Genomic DNA, 17,955 nt, shown 5'->3' with positions numbered 1-17,955 from the left:
CACTTTTTTTCTATAATCAACAAAATAATCCATTGAGAAAGAAAAAAGAAATTTCACCAGTTGAGGACGAGACTAGGAAAAAAAAATAATTTCTTTATCTTTTTTTTGGCTGATTCCCATTGAGGTTTCCACAGAAAATCTTCCGCCCCCATCTAATCCTTTCCTTTGCATCCCCCTCACTCACTCCGTCCACCCTCGTCCTCCTTGACTACATCATGGACCTCCGCTTTCATTTTTTTCTAGGCCTCTTTCCCAGCAGCTCCAACCTCACCATCCTTTTACCAACATATACAATGGAGATTAAACACATGCAATATATTAAGGAATATTAAAAAAAAAGACAGGCAAGAAAATCCTTTCAGGCAAATCACAACAAAAGAAACAAAAGTAGTTGTGGTCGTGAAATCAGTGCTTTTTTTCCCCTAAAATCATATTAAACTATTTTGGAAATTAAGATTTATCTTGTGCCATCAATCTTATCTCCTCCGTTTGAGACTCACATCCACCCTTCCTGATTTGATCAGTTAAAAACACATGCAGTGTGTCACCATCTGAGCCACGCTTGATTTGATTAAAGTTGAAAAATGAAAATAAATAAATTAACAGGAAGTATTTTTAACTACGGAGGCAACAAACTTTATAGATTTTAGTGTATAAATACTTTCCAAATGTTCAATAATTTGTAAAGAAGCTGCAGCAGTTCCAACTGTTGTGCACCCAAAAGGTGTTATAAAGATTTTTAATGCAATTCATAATATATTTCGGTGCTACTGTGCTGGTTTATGCAAATTCAACGTCCACAGAACTGCTGTTGGTGTCGCATGAATCCCACTCCTCCCCCTTCACAACTGCGTCACTCAAAAATCCACAAGGGTTTAACGTACCATGTAAGTATGTTTTAATGTGTGCAGCTCTTGTAAATTTGCAGCACTGCTGCTGACCCTGAAATAGGCTTTTTCTCTTGGCATGTTTTTCTTTTTTTAATGCTCCACACACGATGAATTATGTAGAAGATTGCAGAGAAGCAAAGCAGTGAAGTGTCGGCATGCAAACGAGAGTTCATCTCCACATGATGAAGTTCAGGAAAGGTGTTCCATCTTCAGATTTGTACCTGCCACAGATGCTCTGGGACTTCTCCCCATAGTTCCCAGTTATGTCCTCAGCATCTGTGTACCATTACCATCTTTAAATCTTATTAAACTGATGCGTTTTAAGTGTGATGTATTGGTCTGACAGCCAAAACTATCTATCAGATCTCCATTTAGTAACACCACATGTGAGAGGTAGTGATATTATGATTGATGCAGCAGTTTAACAAATAAAGTGATTGGCTGAGAGGGCATTGATCAACCACTCTGCACATACTAATGATGTTCTTACTCGTTGTGTTCTAAACATCATAACTCAGTTGGATTTTTCTTCATTTGCATGAACCTCCTCGCACAAATAAGCCTTTTAAAAGTATGGTGTCCCTTGAATGGTTGTGCGTGTGTTGTACTCTTGCTCTGGCTCAGCTCTTTTGTCATTTGCTGTAGGGCATGTAGACGCTCTTGTGTTGTGCGTGCAGTGAACTCTGAGGGCCGTCCTGAGGGAGGAGTCGGCTCAAGATCCCCGGTGAGAACATCATATTGTGTAAGCATCCCACAGGGATGGACAATATTCACCAGAGAGCCGCTGTCTGCCTCACTAACCTAAATACTGTGAATAATACGATCTACTTCCGCTGCTGGCCACACCTTTTCCACACTACAGCAAGAATCCTGTGGATATTTCTCGAGCAGTCAAAGGTGGGATGGATTTATTCATGATCGAGGACGTTGGAGGACTGGAATGGCAGCCAAGGCCAGTATTGTGTTCTTAGTGACATAATCCATTCATCTTGGTTTCTGACCCAGTTCTGTCACTTGTTTCTTCTGAGCTGAATCACAGAGGCCCACTGACACAGCTCTACTACAGCACAGGAGCCTGCAGAGGCGCTGGCTGCTGCTAATTTGACTCCAGGAAAACAAATATTTAAAATCCGACGACAACCAAACAAAATAGTATTGCTGTTCTCCAGCATCAGCTTTACTGGTTTTGCTTATAAAAGTGCAATGTCAAATGTAGTTTATGGGTTTATTTTCCTAACAACCAATAGGACTGCCACAAATAATTATTTTATTAGTTGACTAATCTTCATTTTTTTTTCAGATTAGTTGACTAATCAGATCATGTGTACACTGAAAGTAAAGCACACATCTTAACCATCATTAGCTTTAAACTTGAAGTGTTTAAGCTAAATGCTAACTAGAAATAAAGACAATTGGGACAATTAGGTTCAGGCTTCCACGGCGTGCGTCACAACACTTCATCAGGCGTTATCCCACTTATGCCACTTACAAAGGAAATAAATATTCAGTCAGTTACTATAGTACCTGTCAGGACTCACTCAGCCATGTCCTCCACCGACCACCAGAGGGAGCCCTCTCCTGAGTTTTAACCAGCTTCTCTTCCTCACTCCAACTCCCATCAGCCTTTGCTCCAGCCTTCTTCATGCACAGCTGTTCATCATCATCATCAGACTAACCAGCATATATACTCACTCCAGGCCATAGTTTAATGTGAAGTCTTGATTTTGTTTACAGTCACTCTGAGCCTTTCTCCTAGTTAGTTATAGTCTCTGTGTTTTGACCCACGCCTGTTTCTTCGTTTTCCTGCCTTGCCTCTGTGATTTTTGACCTTTGCCTGTACCGTCACATGGTTTCCATGGCTGTTAGTTTCCCTCACAGCAATTCTTCCTCATCTGTTTATTCAGATGTTGGACTTAAGTAAAATTCCGATCTCATTTGGCACAAATATCACTCAAAAAGTTTTCCCATCAATACGATCTCTTCTATAAGTCAAACAGAAGATGGTCACAGTCCCAGCTGGTGAAGATATCACCTCACTTGGCGAATATCCAGATGCTGTCTGTAAGAAATTAGCTGAAAATATGATGGGAGGGGCGGATCTAGTTAAAGATGACAAACCCTACAGGCTTGTTTGTGAAGAAGACAGTTTATGGATGTAGATTTTATGTTGGAGTGTGATGTCTTTCTACCACAAGTCATCCTTTTTTCCCCCCATAGGGTTTATGAGGCCTTGTTTGAGTCCTGCAGGCGGTGCAGATATTTCACACATAGATATCTAATAAATGCTTCATAAATTCTTCCTGTAAATTTAATATTCTCTGTCACTCCTCTAACAATTATCTTTTTTATGCTTTGCTCTCTTTGTTTAAAGAAAATCACACAAGGCTTAAAGCAGCAGAGCTTCTCTTTGTAAACTACTATTCTATAGAAGAGTGTGTCCTACTGCCGTGTTATATTAAAATTCATTCAAAACATGCTGTGGAGAGCTCCTTTAACAGTCTGAATGTGAGTTAATAGACTGCTGAAGCACTGCTTCTTTAATGATATGCTCCTAAGAACCACTGCCAGTGAATTATGTATGCCGTGTCCTATGAAACAATAGCTGTAGAGCGAGCCAGGTTCCACACCTTTTCTCACCAGGAAAAAGTAACTAACATCTCTAAAGTACATTAACAAAAAAAAATTTGAAAAAGGGAGTCTGTTGTCTCATCTCTTGCCATAAACGCTCCTCTGGGATTTTCATTTGCCTTTCTGGAAAAGATGGTAAAAAATCCACATTTTAACTCCAACAAATTTATATTCCTTGATAAGCAAAATACTCGATGACAGCAATGAAGGATTTATAGGAAAGGGAATTTACTTAGAAGGTGTTCAAAGACAAACTTGCTAAATAATGAAAGGATTCCATCTCTGCAGATTGACTCGTAGAAATGCAATGAAGTTCTGGATTTATGACTAAATGGCTCCAACCCCTGGATGACAAAAATGTTTTCTTCTCTAGGAAATGTTTGGTTTGAGCTGATCTTATTGTGTCAAGTTTTATTTTGTTTCATGAATAAATGTTGAACAATGTGATTAATCCAGCCAGTGACTATTGCTTTTGTGATTTTAGAATCACTTTATTAATTCATCTTCTTGGCCGCTTTGTCCCTTTCAGGGTCACGGGGGTGCTGGAGCCTATCTCAGAACCACTTGAGTCAGAATTTATTATGATGATTTTACACAAAATTAAACCATTAAATAAAACTGTTAAGTGTTACTATGCTAAATAGAATTGAAAGAATCCTTTTATGGAACAATCATTGACTATATGATAACTGGACCGAGTGAGTACTATGTCACCCATAGAAAAAGACATACTTTCAGGTCCAACAAGTTGCCCCTTTTTTCTTTCTTTTTTTTTTCCTGCATAAATGGCGCCAGGTTGAAGTGATTAAGCAGTGATTGATCCGAGTCGGTCTGAGTCATTATTTCTATGCCAACCACTCTCGCCAGTCAGGGGTGCGCTTGTTGGAAGTCAACACCACTAGCCCTTGAAAGCAGACTCGAAGAATCTGTCAAACATTTTTAACATTTAATGTGGGGGCCAGCGGGCACCACTCGCTCTCATTTAGGCATCTGATAGTTTATGACTTAAATAACTAAGGCAAAAAAATAGAATTAGCAAAAACATGTTTAAAAAAAGGCAAAAATAATGTTTTTTTTTTTGTTGTTTTTTTTTTTGTTTTTTTTCTGAACAGATGTCTTTGGAACTCCAGAGGGTAGAGGTCACATATACCAAGATGCTCCAGCGCGGCAAATTAAATGCCAGTTTTTCAGCAAATTCAGCAGATGGCCGCCTGGTGGCACAGGGCGCCACTTGTCGTATTGTTACCCATCACGCAGCGACTGCTGAGGTTTTTTTAAAAAAATTAAAATTCAGCGGCAACTGTGCAATTTTTTTTGGACATCTTTTGACATCTGTCAGTCCCCATCCTGGCACATTTAGAGGTGGTGCAGCGACAGTCCAGTAGCAGGAGTGTGGCAGGACTGCCTCCGTCTGCTTTCAAATCTATTGATATATTGCATGTTTTACAATATTTTACTTTTAAGTTTTAAACTTAGGTTTACTAAATTATTCATAAATGTCATTTTTTTTTTCGTACACTTCTTTCAATTTAACCTTGTTTTATTTAAGCATCCTGATGAACGGTTTCTTCACAGAAGTAACTAATGATTGGTTTGCATTTCTCAGAAACACTCTGATAAATAAAACACATTTTATACCACGTCACTGAATGTTCAGAATAAATGAGGAAATAACTGAGAAATCCTTTTCATTCTCTCTAAAGTAGTTTCAACATTATCAGAGAGAAACTAAAATCTGTTTTGACTGCTCAGCACTGATCAGCTGAAAGCTCCATATCAGTTCTTATGTTGTTTTCTTATTTTTCAGTGAGTTTTTGTTATATTTTAGTTTCTATTTTAGTATTTTTTTGTTTTTCTCCTCCTAAGGTGAATAAAGTTCTGGGTTAAAACCAAGTTTTTTAGTTTCTTTTTTTTTTTTTTTACATCCTTTTGAACCTATTTCAAACAAAATTTCAAGCTCATCACATTCTTCCTTTTGATTATTGTACCTAATAAAATGCATCCCCTTTGGGACTGCATTAAATGCATCACACTTGCCCAGCGACAATCTTCCGTTTGGCTGCGTGACCCCTGCTGACCGCCACACTTCAGCTGCCTCAGGTCGTGAGGACCACAGGAGACTTCCCCCTCCCACATCTCTGAGCCAAAGCTCCTGATCTTCGTGTGAGATCCACACAGATCCTGCTTTCTTCGATCTCAACTACCTCAACAGCCAAAGAAGATGTACTTTAGGTCTGTGGAGCCCGGCATGACGGTCCAATTCAAGCCGAGCTTTGAGCCACTTTAGTGGGGAGAATCTGTCAGAACACACATGACTCTGACTGTTGTGCTCTGATGTGGTTACAAACAGCCATTTATTCTAAATCCAAATACATTTGTCCAACTATTCCGTCATTTCACACTATTTCTCAATTAAAACTTTTGAGACATTACTTTGAATAAAATTCATCCACTTATTTACAGTCACACTAAACTATTTATTTATTTTGCAATTAATAATTGCAGCTCTTTTTATATGAATTTTGTAAATAATATTACAAATTCAGTTGTTGTCCATCTTGCCTTTTAATGAGAGTTTCATTATTTCAGAATAAAACTTTCCATCTGGAGTTTCGGATAATTCCTAATCAGTTTTGAAGGTCCAATTGATCAATTATCAGCATTGAGTAATTTTCCGTCCAGTTCAGAAAATTATGTCAGTTTTAGCTTAAAGGGTAACCAAACAGTGAAGACAGATGCTGACTCCACCCACAGCCACAATGTGAAAATCCAAGTCAGAGGGGAGGGGCTGGGGAACAGGACTTATCATTACAAGAGCAGCATAGCATGACGTGAGACTTATATGGTTTGACCAATCACAAAATGTAACCTCTTTTCAACCTGTAGAGGGCGGCACATAGACAGTTTTTGACTATACTTTCAAGAATTAAACAAGTTGGGAATGACCAACAGACAGCATTTTTAAAGCCTCATTTATAGAAATCAACAGACAAAAAAATTGATTTAAGGTTTAAGCATTGTACATTTAATCACATTTATCATCATTATGTTAGTTAAATGTGAGTTCTGATTTGACACATTTAAAAGCTTCTAGTCTGACTAATGATTCACTTGTTGAAGCACCGATTTTACGTCCACAGTGGAAATCTCTGCTCTTCTTATCGAACACTCTCACCCTCGTCTTATCTCGGACTGAGATTTGATGAGCTAGCTCCATATCCACCAATGGCTGACACTTACTTTGACTGAAATGTAAGTGTGAAGGTCTCAGAAACACTAGATTTAACTGACAGTGGTTGATGGTTTTGAGGGATACTTTCTACAGTTCTTTTTAGAGCTATGGGTATCGATGGGTCAATTTATAAATGGAGTTCATCAGTTTGTAATTCTCTCAGTTTGCATCATTTTTCTTTCTCTGACTCCAACCTCTGTCTTATCTGCCTTCCTGTTTCTTTTCCTCTTGCACAGCTCAGAGATCCCGACAAAAATGCTAAATTTAGCAGCATCCATGCCCGCACCAGCACTGGCACCAAAGGCCTTGGAGCAGGAAGCAGAGGATTCATCAAAGACATGATTAAGTAATGCGTAAGCTCATGCGTTCACACACACATTCAGGCATGCACAAACGCCTTTCTCATGGCCTGCATGTAGCAGTTGAATTGGAAAGTGCAGACAAACATGCCTGCACGCACAGACACATGGAGGAACACAGACTGACAAACCAGGGCATTCCGGCCCGCCTCCTTCAGGGTGTCTCTGTCAGCCACTCTCCCAGTTCTGTGTGGCCTCTTATGTAAACAGGTCACTTTGAGTTACTTCCATTTGTCTGAATGAGGAAGACAAGAAGCAACCAGAACGGGCTCAGTATATCCTACATTGCCTTAATGCTATACCTATGAACCATCAGAAAACGGTTTATAATCTTCAAATGTATCACAAACGCAACAATTACCACAATAACACTACAGTACTATTGCGTAAATGTTTGTTTATGTCTCTTAAAGTGTTTATGTGCTCATATTTCTTATAATCAAGGTTAAAGGCATCTCTTTGAGTCCAAGTTTGTACTTTTTGGCTGACTTCCTGGTTAATTTTGGATATACACTTAATTTGTAGAATAACTGAAAATATGTATCCTGTTTTTTGTGTTACTTACCAATTATCACTATGGTAATCTTGGTTTACTTTAATGAGAATCAAGTCTTTGCACTGTAGTTTCTGGCCTTGCTCCATTTCCTCAATGACTACTCATTATGTTTTCTTTTCTTTTTTTTATAATTTGGCAGCCTTGCACGTGTTCATTGCTGACGGCGAAATGAACAAACCCAAATCATCACCAGTCCATTACCACGCTCCACTGTGGGGACTAATTTGGTTTATCCTTGTTACTGGTAATCTTTGGTTTGATCAACAGAAAGCTTGCAAACATAGAAGTGCTCAATTTAAAATAAATAAATAACTTTCTGTTTCAGCTGCTTGTAGAGAGAAATAATAATGTCCTGTAAACAATGAAATAAAGGATATAAAGCAAATTTAATTCTACCTAAAAACAAAGACAATTTGTTATGAGTGTTTATTTTCATTTTCAAATGACTTAAAGGGGCGATGCCATGAAAAATAACATTTTTGAGATTTAAGTGTATTATACTGTTCATTCCATTTTATAAATTATTTGATTTTTAGTGTTCCAAATGTAATATATGATCATTTATATAATATAGTTTACTCTGAAAGACTTAAGAAAATCATGGTGTGGTCCCTCTAATGCAAGTGTCTCATAGAGCTAAAAAACAACTGCAAAGAATCACAGATCTACATTTGAAACCTGACTGCCCACACTAACCAAACTTCCAAATCTGACAGCCAGTAAAACTGGTAAGAAATGAGCAGCAGCACAAAGAGCACCTTAGAGGAGCGAGGCAGCCATGTCCTCCTGCAGACACGCAACACGAGACAAAGCATGCGAAGAGGGTTCAAGCCCGCAGAGCAAAGGAGAGTGTATGTGACCGAGTGCATCCATGATTCTTATTTCCTTTTGTAACACAGACACCCTTGGGCGAATCACATAGGCATGCGTACACACATTACTTAAACTTACATTGACAGCAGTCAGTGACACCCTAGGTGGTCACATGCACTGCTGCTGCTGCCCCGGCACACATATGCACAAACAGCAACAACTGCCGCTACTGTCTTTATCATATCACATTTGCTTCATGTGTATTTAAAGAAATCAGAGAGAGAGCACTGAAGAGTGGGCAAAGCTTTGCTTTTATTGGTGCTTCTTCTCTACCTCCATGTCTAAGTCAAAGGCAGAAACATCACATCCTCCATTAAAGTTCACATTTTTATCTCCACCTACAGCTTGGCAAGTAGGAGGTTTTAACCTAAAATAACATGAAATGCACATGTCAGCCTCACTGGAGCAGGAAGAGCCTAAGTTAGATTAGAAATTCAACATCTTGTGGCATCTTACTTGATCATTTCCCAAGTTCAAATTTGGAAATTAGGTCTTCTCACTGTGATCAAATGCAATATATGTATGTCTAGATGGATAAACTCAAGGGAAAAATAGTGGATTTTTCCCCTTTACCTAAGTTGAACATGACTTTATACTCAGAACAAATGTTCCGTTATCAGTGTGTGGATCAGTATTGTCAATTTTAAAAAAATACGTACTGTAATCTTTCAACTACTTTGTGAATCTGGCTGCTTAAATGAACTTGGATTCAAAGTTTCAGAATCTTAACTGATGAATTAAACTTTGTGGAAAATTTGAAAAATTGTAGTCTTAAACATTTAAAAAATGTTTGCATAACTAATCAATGGTCAAAATGGTGAAAAAAGGCCATTGCAAGAGTGTCAAGCTCAAAATTAAGCTTCATTTTTTTTATTTTTTTCCTTTGGCTCCTGCTAGTAAAAAAAGTTAGACATTAAAAACAATAGTGTCAGAAGATATCGATCCATGAAATCTTCAGATTATGTGAATATAAATTGCAGTTCACTTCTCCTGGGAGTTCAGTTATTATTTCTGTAAACCAAGTTAATATAACTCACAGGGAGTTGGTTTATTTTCTTAAATATATGAATCTGTGATCAGATATAAGCAGGTGTACGTATACAAGCCTAAAAATGAGGAAACATGATGCTACATTCACACCAGCCTTGGCAATGCTCTTTCGAGCACCCACTTCCAATAACAGTCTATGTAACCGCAAGTATTAGCGCGATTTGGGCTTCAACATTCAAAACTCTCCATCGTTATGTGAATTTTTGGGCTCTATAAATAGTACGGTCTTTGAACGCCAGTTGGAAGTTAAACTTTAACCAATCAGAGACTCTGATTTGGTAGTGACATATAGTTGGCGTCTCTTTTAATTCACGGATATTCCTAACCTTTTGAAAATTGATTATGAATAAGGGTGTCCCAGGAAGGCGAACTGAAGGAGTTCTGGCTGAGTTCTGGTCCGTTGTGTCGCCTGAGTGGTGTTTGTTCAGGACTCTGAGTATCAGACATAGTTGGTGAGGAAAGTTTGGCAGAATTTGGAGTAGGATTTGGAATTGAAGTGTCAGGATGCTTGGTCTGGTTGGTGGTGTTTGGACTCCCAACAGGATTGATTGGTTCCGGTTAATGTTCTGGTTTCATGATTTCCCCAGTCATGGGTTCTTTTTTTGCTGCTTCCATCATCTTGTCACTATTTGTTTTGAGACAGAACAGCAGGTGATCTGACACCAGGTGAGTTCACAGCAGGTGGTTCAGGTTCGACGTCTGCTTGCTGGGCAGTAAGCTTAGAGATGTGATGAAATGATTGGTTCAGGTAAAAGCAGGATATACATATTATTCTTTTCTAAATTCATGAAGAAATTGTGTTTTGTGCCCAACTTTAATTAAATCACACCAAGTCTCTCATGTATCGGTACAGTTGTTTGTTCCGTGAGAGTTCTATCGCTTCAACATTTCACACTAAGCCTCTTCCAACTGTAAGTGTCGGACATACGCTAGGATCGGGTATGATCAGAAGTCTTGTGTTTATGTGAGCATTATTTTTTTGAGCGATTCATAACTTGTTTTCTGCGCCAAGACTGTAAAAGTAAGGCTATAAAGTGATCCTATAGTTCTTCATACTTAATGTATTATGAGCAAAACATATAGCAGACTTTAAATGATTTTCATATCTAATGAAAAAGACACAATTGCAAAAGATGTAGCCAAGACAAAAGAAAAAGTTTCCTATTTGGGTGTTGCGGCAAAAAAAGGTTTCAAAAACATCTGCAAAACGCCAATACAGAATCTGATCAAGGTATTTATGATCTAAGCTTGATTTTGCCCTGGAACCAATCACAGCTGTTTTTGGGTAAAGGCGGGGCTCCAGAGAACAGTAAACCATCCAGTACAAAGAGTGGGGTCCAGATGACCCTACTTTTCATGTAAACATGCCTAGGATAGCACAAGGGTGAAGAACTCATGAGGCCCAACCCAAGCCAAGCTTTCAAGAACAGTGCAAACCACCACAAAACAATGCAGCTGTTTTTCAAATAAGTGTCTGACCAATCATGTGACACTCAAGCTTCATCCTGCCCTCTTTTAGTGTCATCATTGAAAATAATCCAATCAGAAAAGCTTTTCTAAAGAACATGATGATTGTTCTATGCTATGTAGAATTCCTCACCTCGTGATGTATATGAATGAATGAATAAAGCTTTAGTTGACATATACAGAAAATCAACACAAGTTCAACAATTCTATAAAATGCTTGGAATGAGAAGAACCGCTTGACTCACTAAAAATAATAGAGATACTCGTAGGACGCATTTCTGCAAATATGTTGCTGAAGTTTGGTTTCAAATACAAATGCTGCTAAATAAGTCTCCTTGAATCAAAGTTTCATTGGCCGGCTTTTCCCTCAAAACCAGGAAACCTTTCACTAAATGGTTATGATCTAAATGGATTATAACAGTCAGTGGTAATGAATCCAGCTCGGTCGGATGTGTCCTGCCTATTGTGTAGCTCCTTGAGACAACCTTGATTGTGACCTGCTGCGTAATAAAACAAACTGAATTCAAATGAAAGTGTTTCTGTAGAAAGGACTGTCATTTAGGTGGAGCGTCACAGTTGTGTTTTAGCAGCAGCGTGAAGAGCCAAATGAATGTGTGGCAGATAAGAGATCCAAAAACTCATGTTGTGCTGCAGTGATGACACATATGGGATGGATGTGTAACATGTTACAAAGCCCAGTATGTCTGTAAAAAGCTAAAAATAGAAACTGCTATTTTCTTTCGCGTGATCTGAGAAACTCCAGAGCAGAAGCTCACGCCCAAGGCTCACGTCCTGCTGGGTCCTTGAGTACAAACAAACATAAACACATCGACACGGAGCAACTTTAACATCCATTTACCAAGCTAAGTCCCATTAACTCTGTTTTGCATTCCACCTCCGCTTCATATATCCTGCAGAGCATGATCCACAAGCTGCCAAGCTCACAAACAGCCTGCAGGGGGCCGCCCCTGCAGGCTGGGAGAACGCTGGACTGAAGTCAAACCCCATGACACAAACAAAAACATCTGTCTCCTTGCCAGGAAAGTCAATCTCGGATTAAGGATTTAAGTCGCTTTTGCTTTTAGGAAAAATATTCACTCCCGTTGACTGAATAAATGCTATCAATATTCATCTTTCAATTGAGTGACAAAAAGATAAAAGAAGAAAAAATAATTGTTTGCATTCAATTTGAGGCTGGTTATACTCAACAAATAACATTTTTTAGGATGATTGTATAAAATAAAATAAAAGGAGACAAGTAACCTTCCGTGAAAATGCTGCAGATCTACAAGCATAACTCATTATCTCAGCTTTAATGCTCCCCTGTTGTCATGGTTTTCAGTTAGAAGCTGTTGAACGTCTCTGCATCGTTTCCAAATCACATGCTGAACTACAAACTACAAACTGTTCCCTCAGCAGACTCTTCATTGCAGATTTATTTTTCTGTTTTTCAAATTGCTTTTGAGAACTCTTGGACCGCTGAGGCAATAAAATACGAAGCCAGGAAAATCAGAGCGTCTCATCTGCTTACTACCGTGCCTTTGATGAAGCTATTATCCTGATTAAAAGAAAGTTCCTCTCCTTTTGCAGGCGCTGATAGAGTGAAGGCAGGAAATCTAGACAAGCAGTAGAGCTGACCACAGGCAGACAAAGCCAAGCAGTCGAGCACGCATACACAGCAGAATCTACTACTTTGAACTTGTTGCTCTGAAGTTTGAGATAAAAGAAAGGAAACTTATCCAGAATTCCTAATCAACAGTCAGCTTAGATCATTTATCTCACTCAATCCTCCCCAGCAGGATCACTCACCTTCCATTGCATACTTCATATCCTGGGCAAAGAGGTTCCACATGATCTCAGCGCTGATCTTGCCCACATTCACTTCCTGTGGAAACCTGGTGGGGTCGAAATGGATTCCAGTCAGGCTCATTTCCGTATAATGATACACTCGAGTGGACGGCGTGGTGGCTGAGCCCAGTCTGAAACTCAACCAAATGACTTTAAAAGATGTGGAAGAAGATAAGGCCCGAGGAATCTCATAATCAATCTCCACCACCACTCCTTAATCTGAGCTGAATTGAGATGCGTGCTCGAGGAGGAGAAAATGTGGGAGGAAATGACAAAGCTGAGCAGAAACACGAGAGGGAGGCAACTCATTTGGTGAGTAAACTGTTGTTTTGAACGCTGATAGATTTTCAGTCAGTGCTCGGACACGAGATGTCAGTGGTTTAATTATCCATATCTTGCATGGTGATAGGAGGACATTTATAAATGATACGGACCTTACCTGCATCATTTCGAGAGAAAGTTCTTTGTTTTTCATTGGAATTTGTTTGACTCTTTCTATTTGTTGTGCAGTCATCTTTTCTTCGGAGTCATGATTAGAACTTATATCAGTACATCGGTATATTTGTGCATATATTTGTAATTTATAAAACCTACTTGTAAAAAAGAAAAACATTTTGGAATAAGCTGTTTTAGAGCTTTCATATAACTGAAAAATACGAACTATGAATCCCAAGATTTGACTACCTTGCTTTTCTCATGATAAAGACATCTACAATCTCGTTACCATGACAAAGCATTTTTTTTCATGACAACAGATCAAGTCCTAAAGGGTCCTTCCAGCCTGCACTTCTCATGCATCATTGGCGTTAGTTACGCCTACAGTAACCACAAAATAAAGACCTAAAACGCAACATCTCAATGCAGGCAAAGGAGGTTTCAGTAAATTCTGTAATTTTTTGTTACCATGTGAAAAATTTTTTGTTTTGTTGTAATAAGAGAGTAGATATCTTTATCATGGAAAAATGGGAACAAAAAACATAGACAAGGTAGGTCTCTGTCTTCAGAAGCTAAAAACGGTCTATATTACTTTTTTTGCCTTTTTACTTGTGATAATGACATCTACTATCTCGTTACCATGACAAAGCACTTTTTTATCGTGACAACAGATTAATGGTTCCTCCAGCCTGCACTTCTCAAGCATCATCCAAACACAAAGGAGGGAATTAAGACAATTGAGGACCATAGCTCCACCAATAAATCAAGAATTGATTAATTAAAAAAAACCCTCTCGTGTCCTGTTATCACAAAAAACACCTTTTTTTATGATAAAAAGACCAAATCATGACTGACACACAGTCATTTTTACTCCTCTCTTGCATCATTCAGTAATCATGTACAGTCTGATCCCCCAACTGGTCACTAATAAAATTGACAACAACCCCATGATCGGTGAACTGCAGGCGCCTGCGCAGCTGCAGCCACTCCAACCTTCTCCTAAAATGACGATGACAGATTTAAAAGTAATTTATGACCAACAGCATCAGCACAATCGCTGCCTGTGTTAGCTCACGATTGAATTGATCAATTATAATTGATCAGTTCTTCTAGTATTTGACAATTTCTGTGACAGAAAAACTGCTTTATTTTGCTGCAGATTGTAGAGAAATAAAATAAAAAAAGTATTATAGTGGACTGAGTTGGGTTGGGTGGCTGTTTTGGTTCGTCTAATGTCTGGAGGTCAGTGAACGCACCAGGCAGAGACGTTTGTTGGGCCGGAGTTCTGTTATTGGGGTTGGGGCTTTTAGGGTTCAGTTATTGTCTGAATAAATAGAGTAGCAAGAGGGGGTATGGTGAATGAGACCGAATTTAAGTGTTTGAGCAGCAAAGCTCCACTAACAATTCAAAAAATTATTAAAAAAACACATTTTGAGGAGCGTTTCTTTTGCTGTTGTTAAAATGTGTTGGTGTAAGCTGTACAGCGTTGGTTACGGCTTACAGTAACCACAAAGTAAAGGGACTTAAACAGATCACGTCTTAGTGTCTCAGTGCGGAAAAGGTAGAGTATATTCTTCATTATCTCAATCACAAGAAAACAAAATTTATTTTCTCTTGATAATGAGAAAATAAATATCGTTATCACAAGAAAGCACCAGAAAAAAGTAGGAAAGGCCATTTTTGGCTTGTCTGCTTTCGTGATTTGAAAAAAAACAAACAGCTGTGACCAGTTTTATTTTCCCAAACATTGAATTGGTTTAGTTTAGTGGCAGGAATTTCCTGAGGCTTGATTCCCATGTTTATTTCCTCCGCAGAGAGCAGCAGATTGACAGCTCATTCCCTCAGGCTGTGCACCTGCTATTTAAAGGCAACGAGTCCAGTCATGGGTTTATTGTCAGAACACGGGGATTGTCGTCAATCTCAAACTTGACCAGGAGAAGGTAGAGACATTGCGCATTAATATTGCAAATCCATCATTAGTCCATGTTGGAGAGACAGCTGCAGGCATAATCTGAGTTTTAGTAAGCATCGTAAATCAACAGGAAAACGGTGAGAAGGAAAACAAGGGAAGTATTATGGGGTAGACAGAAAAGGAAAAACACCATTCGTCTTGTGTCTTTAATGGTACTCTATTTACTTCAGGTCCTGATATTTGTCTCTAAAACTAATCATTCCTAAGCTGAGTCCTTTTCCCCTGCCACATCATTTCAACATGCAGCCCTCATCTTATCTGTCTATAATTCAGCGGTGCCGCGTTGCCTTTTTATCAGACCACAATCTGGCTCCGCATGCTCAGCATTTGTCACTCCTCTGGCTGCTTCACAGCCTCTTTACACAACCTCGTTCAACTTTCAGTCAACAAAGGTGCTTACTTAACTTTCCTTAATCAGAGGATGCAATTTTCAATTTGTCAGAAGCTCAATAAAGTGAAACACAACAAAGAGGTTTCTTTTTTTCTTATCACAAAAGACAACTCTGTGGACTGCCGTTTGAACACCTATTTATGCAGATTTGTTTAATTAAAAAAGAGTTAAGTGAAGGAGTACATACTGGTTAACGACTGGAGTGTAGGCTGTGCGGTCTTCATCGATTACTGACACCATGAGAGTGATGACTTTTGGCCAGAAGTCCAAGTTTTTGATGGATGGGCCTTGCTCCTCTCTGGGAAGGTCTTGCTTTCGGCTCTGTGGGGACAGAAATTCAGATGATTGAATCATGATTAAGTAAACAGAAGCGTACCTTTTGCTGTCTATCTTCCAAAAAAAATAATAATAACTTTAGGCGTGTTACTTTGGTTGTATAAGTTATCAATTATAGAGAAAGTTATAGATATTAGACCATTTTGTTTTTATAATACCATAGTGGCAGTTTTGCATGAAACCCAAACCACATCTACTGGAAGCCTGATTGAAGATTCAGATGAATTAATAATTACATTAAATTTTTTTTACAGAAAATACACTAATCAAGTTCAAATTTAACCATCCTTTGAAAAATGTTATGTTATATTTCTTATAGAAGAAAATAAGAAAATGATGGTTTATTGAAAATAAATTATCACAATATTGCATGAAACATGTTTCAAGACATTTAGTGACACACAAACTGGAATGTTTCATTTGTAAATATGGTATTAATATTAACAGTGAAGGAAATAACTTTTCTGGGTGTCATTACTGATGACGATATTATTTTGAAATTCCATATCAATTATATAAAAAGAAAAAATAGCAAACGCAGCTGCTGTTTTACATAGAATTAACTCAAAACTATTTTAACTTTGTCATTGATCTATATCTAAACTATTTTTTTGCTCTTTTTGTGTTTAGCGTTCTGGAGCATAACATAAATTGGGGGCTTGTCCGGGATACATTTATTTTGTATTTTCTATTTGTGGGATCCATTTGGGGTTTTTTTTATTCTGTTTGTATCCATGACAAAGTTTGGTTGATATTTTTTACAGCCGCAGCAGCATTGACATTTAAGGAAACACAACAATTCCACAAAAAAGGGCCAAAATAAGTATCTTCTGGCAGTAATGACAGAAATCCATGCAGTCCATTATTCAGTAAAATGCAAAAATGTAAATTCAAAGTTTTGATTGATCAAAGTATTTTAAATTAATGCATATAGCACATCATTATAGCCACACATATATACAAAGACATTTTTTTTAAAAAGACAAAGGATTTATATTTTAAAAAGATAGACTTTTTAACTGCCAAAATTCAGAACAAAAATGAGAAAAGATGTGGTTTGGTTGAAGGAGTCAAGATTTGGAACAATCTAAAGCAATCAGTTAAAGAAACCAAATCAAAAATCACCTTCAGGAAAAACTTCTTCAAGAATAAAATTAATGTGCTTTGTTGCTTAATTTCAGGTCCCCACATTTAGACATAAGACAGGCTTGGCAGTACCTTAGTTTTACTAAATTAAATACTTTGATGTAAACCACAAGTATACCCACATGCTTTATATGCATATATGTTTAGATACAATACTTAAAAAAATATTTTTGCTTTCTTCTACGTAAGTAAAAGTGACAAACAAATACATTTTCTTCTTTCTGTTCCTTTTTATTTTCCAGGAATAAGAACTTGTTTGGATTTTTTATGTTCCTTTATGCAAGTGAAAAGAAATGCAAAAAAAATTGTTTTATTCCAGTCTTGAAATTTAACAAACAAAAAGTAATATTTGTGTTTTTTATACATGGGCTTCATTGTTCAGTGAAAAGCTGCTGAATTTAAAAGCTTTCACTGAACACAAAGCCGACAAACCAAGCTATTACGCTGTTGTCAGTCAGCTCATTCATTTTTATCCATTAAATGTTTTACTTTGTCTAGCTGCTATTCTAAATCAAGGTATTTTTTTAATGGGTCTTGCTGATGCTTTTATTTATTTATTTTTTAATATTGTAGCTTCCCTTTCATTTGTATTTCACACTACGTTTTTTGAAAAAAAAAAAAACTTCCTTTATTGAAGACTCTGTATATTGACAATCTCTCATCATCTCATCTCTAGGACAAGTATTTATTTTTGAGTGGAAAAAAAAAAAAAAAATAGGCCATGAACCTTGTACATTCATCCTCTTTATAATCTTCAGCACGTTGAAAATCC

At 37.8% G+C, this 17,955-nt stretch overlaps 1 protein-coding gene across 4 annotated transcripts in view; it reads right to left on the bottom strand.

The window, feature by feature from the left end:
• Positions 1-17,955, bottom strand: part of LOC112160546 (protein unc-13 homolog C) — a gene marked incomplete in the record, with an annotated part of 136,537 nt that overhangs the window by 36,543 nt on the left and 82,039 nt on the right. For all 4 annotated transcript variants that reach the window (XM_024295164.2, XM_036211111.1, XM_036211113.1 and 1 more), the window contains 2 exon segments: positions 12,865-12,950; positions 15,889-16,022. In XM_024295164.2, the coding sequence (XP_024150932.1) occupies positions 12,865-12,950; positions 15,889-16,022 (220 nt within the window).

The sequence above is a fragment of the Oryzias melastigma genome, linkage group LG3 (genome assembly GCF_002922805.2).
Source record: "Oryzias melastigma strain HK-1 linkage group LG3, ASM292280v2, whole genome shotgun sequence".
Lineage (NCBI taxonomy): Eukaryota > Metazoa > Chordata > Actinopteri > Beloniformes > Adrianichthyidae > Oryzias > Oryzias melastigma.
Note: the sequence above shows the minus strand (reverse complement) of the source record. Positions and strands in the feature narration are given on the sequence as shown.